General features: G+C 52.2%; 1 protein-coding gene across 1 annotated transcript in view; it reads left to right on the top strand.

The window, feature by feature from the left end:
* The first annotated feature begins 339 nt into the window (after window positions 1-339).
* CCDC3 (coiled-coil domain containing 3) overlaps window positions 340-6,000 on the top strand; it is a 39,575-nt gene continuing 33,914 nt past the window's right edge. The window contains exons 1-2 of the mRNA XM_005018839.6: window positions 340-816; window positions 1,712-1,886. Coding sequence (XP_005018896.3) covers window positions 404-816; window positions 1,712-1,886 — 588 coding nt within the window. The 5' untranslated portion in view covers window positions 340-403. The remainder of the gene's footprint in view (window positions 817-1,711; window positions 1,887-6,000) is intronic.

Below are 6,000 nucleotides of genomic sequence, written 5' to 3'. Positions count from 1 at the left end.
TTTTTTGGGGTGCCACCTTCCCCACCTTCCTCTCCCCTCCCTGCCGCTTCCCCCCCTCCCCAGCCCTTCTCCACCTTCCCTTCCTTCCCTTAGGGTCTTTTCGGGTGCCACCTTTCCCACTCCTCTCCCCCCCTCGCTTCCTTCTCCCCCCAGCCCTTCTCCACCTTTCCCCCCCCCCAGGATCTTTTTGAGTGCCACCTTTCCCACTTCTCCCTCCCCCTTCCGTCTCCTTCCCCCCTAACCCTTTCCCCCCCCCAAATTAGGATCCTTTTGCCTTCCACCTTCCCCCCTCCCCCCCAAATAACACCCCCGCTTTCCCCCCTTTCCCCACTTCCCCCCCCCACCTCCTCACCCCTCCTTTACCCCCCATACCTGCACTGTGTCCCCCCCCCCCTCCCCAGCGATGCCACCCCCGCTGCCTCCGCTGCTGCTGCTGGGGCTGGCGCTGGGGCTGGGGGGGCGAGCAGGGGCCGGGGGGGGCTGCCAGCTGCCGGCCGAGTGGCGACCCCTGAGCGAGGGCTGCCGAGCCGAGCTGGCGGCGATCATCGTCTACGCTCGGGTGCTGGCTCTCCATCCCGATCCCTACGGGGCTTACAATTACCTCCCCTGGCAAAGGGACCCCCCCGCCTCAGCCGGTGGCCAGCACGGCCCGGGGGGGCTTTTTTATTCGGCCGAAATCGAGCTGCTGTGCGACCAGGCTTGGGGCAGCATGCTGGAGGTGCCCGCTGGCTCCCGGCTCAACCTCACCGGCCTCGGATACTTCTCCTGCCACTCGCACACCGTCCTGCAGGGCTACTCCTACTTCTTCTTCCTCCGGTGAGTGCCAGGGCTTGGGGGGCCTGGGGGGGTCCCGCTGCTGTAGGGGATGCTCCAGGACCAGGATGGCGGAGGGGGGGGTCGCAGCATCCCATCCTTCAACCCCAAAACAGACCCCGACCAGAAGTGCCCAGCGATGCGCTCCTGATGCAGGCTGAGCTGCTGCCCTCGGGTTTTTATTTTTTATTTTTTTTTATTATTATTTTTTTAAGGGCAGGGCTGCTCTCCGGCGCTGGAGCCGGGCCAGCCGCCTGTCCCGCAAAGTTTGGCTCCGGGGTTTGGGAGCGATCCCCAAATAACGCACCCGGAGCCTTTCTCCCGGCTCTCCCCAACCCCGGCCAAATCCCAACTCCGGGCTGCTCGAAAGAAGAAGAAAAATAAACCGGGATGTGGGAACAAGGCTCCGCCGTGACCTTTCAATCCAGCAGCATTTGCGAAATATTACTTAGTGGCTTGTTTCGAAATCCTGGGTATATTCTTACACTGGGTGTGTAGCAAAACACATTCTGATGCTGTCCAGTGCTCGCTCGGAGGCAGTGTCTCTAAGCACGTTTTGCACCAGTTATTTATTGACTGCTTGAAGGAGTCCTTAAACCCAGGGATCAAGGGCAAGGCAATGCATATTCAGGAGGAACCCAAGGCCAAAATACAGACGTGCCGTGTAGATTTGGGGGTTCGTTTTTATCACAAAGCAGCAGATATCAGTGCTAGGTCCTTGCTGCTGCTGTCTGGCCAAATGCCCCGGGGTGGAAGTTGGCAGCTGAGAGCCCCGCGTTGGCTAAAAGCCTGTCCGTGCAACTTCTGGTGGCAATTGTTCATCCAGGAGGGTGACTTCGGCAGGAGAGAAAGCAAAATCCAGCCTCACGGCGGGCTGCCCGCCTGGTTTGTGTTGCAGCATGGATGAGAATTATATCCTCCTGCCGCACGGCGTCAACTTCCAGGAGGCGATTTTCCCGGACACGCAGGAGAACCGCAGGATGTTTGCCAGCCTTTTCCAGTTCTCCAACTGCTCGCAGGCGCAGCATGCCCTGAGCTTCTCCAGTGACTGGGAGATTCAAGAGGACAACCGGGTAAGGGATTTACTTCTTCAGTTTTCTAAGTGGGCACAGGCATTCTCATATCATTTTTAAACGTATGTATGTATATATACTTGCTTTGGGCAACCTGGTCTGGCGAGAAGTGTCCCTGCCCATGGCAGGGGGTTGGGACTGGGTGATCTTTAAGGTCCCTTCCAACCCAAACCATTCTGTGACCCGATAATTCTTATTCTAGCCCATTGGCAGCATCACTGGTAAAATTACACACTGCTGGGGAGATGTTCTGGTTTCTGTGTCAGCTCTTAAACTTCCCGTGGACCTGAGCGAAGCTTGGTATCAACCTGTCCATGAGCAACAGGTTGGGAACCAGCCCTGCCTGTTCTCCTGTCCTACTCTGACCAGGTTTTGCTGTTTGCAGCCCCCATACTTTGACTTCAAGTGGAAACATTTGGGAATAGAGCTTGGGTTTTTTGCTCCTGTGCTCATCTCAGGTATCAAGAGCTGTGCCCTTGTCTGGGCTGTGGCAGACTTTGGGAATTATTCTCGCCTGACTCCACACAGCAGCATAAAGATCTGCTTCTGGACTAAGTGCCCAAAGCTCCCTTTGTAGCTGCTGGGGTAACACAAAAGCCTCTTGAGGGCATGGTTTAACTGAGCCATGCCAGCACCTGCCTCAGAGCAGGCTGAATGAAGTGCCTCTTTCTCCTCCCAAGGGAGACCACCACAAGTAATTCACCCTCTAGGCACTCCTCCCTTAAGTACATTTTTAGCATAGGAAGTCCACCGGTGCCCATTGCCAGTGGTTTCTGAGCTTTATGGGGCTGCAGTGTTTGTAATAAAGGCAGGCTTTTACTAAACGCTTCCTTGGCAGCAGGGAGCAGCTTGCAGTTATGGGTGTGCATGTGGTGGATGTGCATCCACGCTTCCAAAAGTGGAAGTTGGAGACCTCTATGTGTTAGTGCCAGCATTTGTTTTATGCAGCTGGGGGGTTTCCACTGGTAGCTGAGAACATTTAAAGCACCTCTTTAGGTCAGGATGGATGGGACATGCGTCATCACTCGTGGTTCCTGTTTTTCCACCTGGCCAGCAGCACAATGGGCATGACCCCAGTCCGTGGGATGCCCTGCGAGCACCAGTTTTCCCATCATTGATATTTTTGGGAAAGAAAGGGGGAATGGTGATGCTCAAGTATACATTTTAAGCTAAATGTAGGGGAACCTGTGGGTTTGTTCATGCCAACAGTACATCTCACCTGTTACCTGGAATGGAAACTACAAGGCAGAATCCCCCAGGGCAGGCTGGAGCAACCCAGAGAGCACGAACCAAAAGCTCCTTTCAGCTGCTGTGCTACATGACCCTGCACAGCTGTGAGCAGATTAAGGGGGAATTACAGCTGGGGCTGGGGGCTTTAAATACTTTGGCACACACCCGTCAAGGGAATAAATTCAGCCCTACTGCTGGCTGCTTTGTCTCCCCACTGCTTCCTTCAGCAATGAAAAGTAAATGCTTCCTCTGCACCAGTTAAAAATAGTTCAGGCTGACTGTGCTCCCATTCAGCCCGAGCATCTGTGCTCCCATTTTGGGAGATGGATAAGAATTGCGTTAGGAATTTGCTTGCCCTTCTTGCGAGTGCTCCCCATGTCTTCCCAATGCAGGAACCTGCATCCAGGGTGCAGCTCTGTGTTAGGGTTTTGCTCCTCATTTTGCTATGTCACATCTAATGGTGACTTTCCTGCATCTGCTTGCTTCAGCTGTTTGCATCCCACCATGGTGCGAACAGTTTCCATCTCCAAATGTGCTCTGTGAACATGATTTGGAGAATTATTTATTGGAGCTTTTTGAAAAATGGGCTTTTAGGGGACTTGGGGACACCAAAGGGGCTCTGTGATGGTGTCAAGTGGTACACATCTTACACAGATGATGAAGCACATGCAGTAGTGAGGTGGCAGGGGTCTTGCTAGCTGTCTTTTGACATAGATGTCTGGTAAAAATCATTCATGAATGTTTTGTGAAGACAGAGGGAAGAGATGTAGATGCTGAGATCCTCAGACCAGAAGGTGAAGGTCTGGTTTAGGACCTAGTAGCTAAAATACTGCCTTTGGGTCCTGGGACATCTTCAAAAGCACTCTGTCAAAAAGCAGCCTGGCCCTAGCAGGTTTGGAAGTGATGAAATCTGCTTCCAGCTGGATCATGTACTCCAGAAGACATTTTTTTTTTTTTTTTTTTTTTCCCTGTGCTCCTTGCATGCAGCCAGCCTCACTGGGGCTGTCCCATGGGGTGAAATGAGGGGAACACCGATGGCTCCTTCTTCTCCTCCCAGCTGCTGTGCCTGGCACTTGGGGAAGACAATGGAAAAGAGAGCAAATAGATGTGTGGGAAACCCTTGGTGCACTGACACAGTAAAGAGATGCAGAGCACGGGAAGCCCTTTTAATTTTCAGAAAGCCCCTGGGCACGTGGGAAAAGCAGGCCAGAGCCCAGGCGCGTCTTGTTGGGGATAACACATTCCTCCTCCCGGGCTGCTACTGCTGCTGGAAGCTGATTCCAGCTGCGTTTTTAAGCCCCTTGCAATCTGGGCTGAGGGCCAGCAGCTGCTTTCCATGGCTTTCCAATAACCCCACAGTCTCGTAAATTCACTCAGGTGCCTGTTCTGGCCACTCTGGAGAGCAACAGTAGCTCAAGCTGTCCTTTCTTTAGGCACTTGCGTGTTGGCTTCCAGGTTTGTAATTAACAGGGCCCTGCTCTGACTTTTCTCACAGCCCCTTAGTGATGTTTGCAGACCTCCTGCTTCACTTAGGTTTTCTGCTAGGTTGCTGCCAAAGCCCTGAGTTCCCATCACAGCTCTGGGCTTAGGGCTGTAACAAGTCACTGCCACTTCTCTCCCTTCTGTTTAAAGCTGAAGAGCTGATTCTGGTGGAGATAACGGCATAGGAACTCCCCTTTTTCCCCTTGGAGTTATGGTCTCGGTCAGTTCTTCCCACCCTCGCTCCCCTCGGAGAGCTGCAATATTTACCTATAAAAGGAATCCTGCAGTCGCAGCAGTTTCCTTTAATAAGGTGCTTTTATTAAAGAAAGGACCAATTAAGGAGTAATAAAAACCTGATTAAAATTCTTAAAAGCTCCCTGTTTGTACCCAAGCCTCACGTCGGTGCCCTCAGGGAGGACCTGCAGATACATCAAAGAGTTTGCAAGGTTTGGCAGCCTCCTCAATGGCCATGCCAGGCTGCCCTGTGCTGGCCAAGGCACAACCTCCATCTCCCTTCAGGCTCTGAAAAGTGCCCAGGGGCCTTTTTCCTTTACTCCTCCTGACTTGGCCTGTTGCAGGGTTGTGCAGTCTCTTGAATGAGACCTTGCTGCTTTGTCTGCACAGGAGGCATTACACCGCAGTGACTTGAGGTTTGGATTATGGAGGTGTCAAACGCCCTTGTGTATGTGTCAAACTATTTGTTATTCAATGGAATTTCATCTCCTGGGTTTGTCAACAAGCTGGTAGGGAGGCTCAGTCTGTTGATCTCCATTTAAGCTCGTTGGGAGCTCGCTGGGCAAAGCTGCAGAGATGCTCACAGCCTAAGGCCATGCAGTGCTTTTTTGCAGGGCACCAAGAGCTGCAAGATGACCCCATGTCCATCACAAGGGAATTAACAGCAGGATGTCAAACTGACCATGAGCTACTGAGAGCACTGGCACTGGTGATAAAGCCCATGGAAGCTGAGGAGCCCAATAACTTCCATTAAACTTGTCGAGGTTGCAGGGGAAGATTTTATCTTTTATTAAGTCTCCATGTGTTGCCTCTCCCCCTCTCAAGCATCAGATCCAAGGTCATGCTGCTACTTCAGTTGAATTACCCCGTTCTCACATTCTGGGAGACCTTCAGAGATTTGTCTGGGTAATAATAAGGCTTTTAGGAGAATAGTCAGTGACCCTAATAAAAAGCAAGGTAATTAGCTCGCTGGGAGGCAGTCTACAAATATCTGCATAGCATCTTCGGGTCTTCCTCTCCGGTGGCATTTTGGCTGCTGTAACAAGCACCCGATGACCTGATTACAACACCTGCAAGGCTTTGGAGCAGCTAAAAAGAGAACCAGATAAGAAAAGCGATATAATTGCATAATTGGCCTTCCCATTATTATGCAAAGTGAAAACTAAAT

The sequence above is a fragment of the Anas platyrhynchos genome, chromosome 1 (assembly GCF_047663525.1).
Source record: "Anas platyrhynchos isolate ZD024472 breed Pekin duck chromosome 1, IASCAAS_PekinDuck_T2T, whole genome shotgun sequence".
In the NCBI taxonomy this organism is placed as follows: domain Eukaryota; kingdom Metazoa; phylum Chordata; class Aves; order Anseriformes; family Anatidae; genus Anas; species Anas platyrhynchos.
This window is presented reverse-complemented; position numbering and strand designations above follow the sequence as displayed.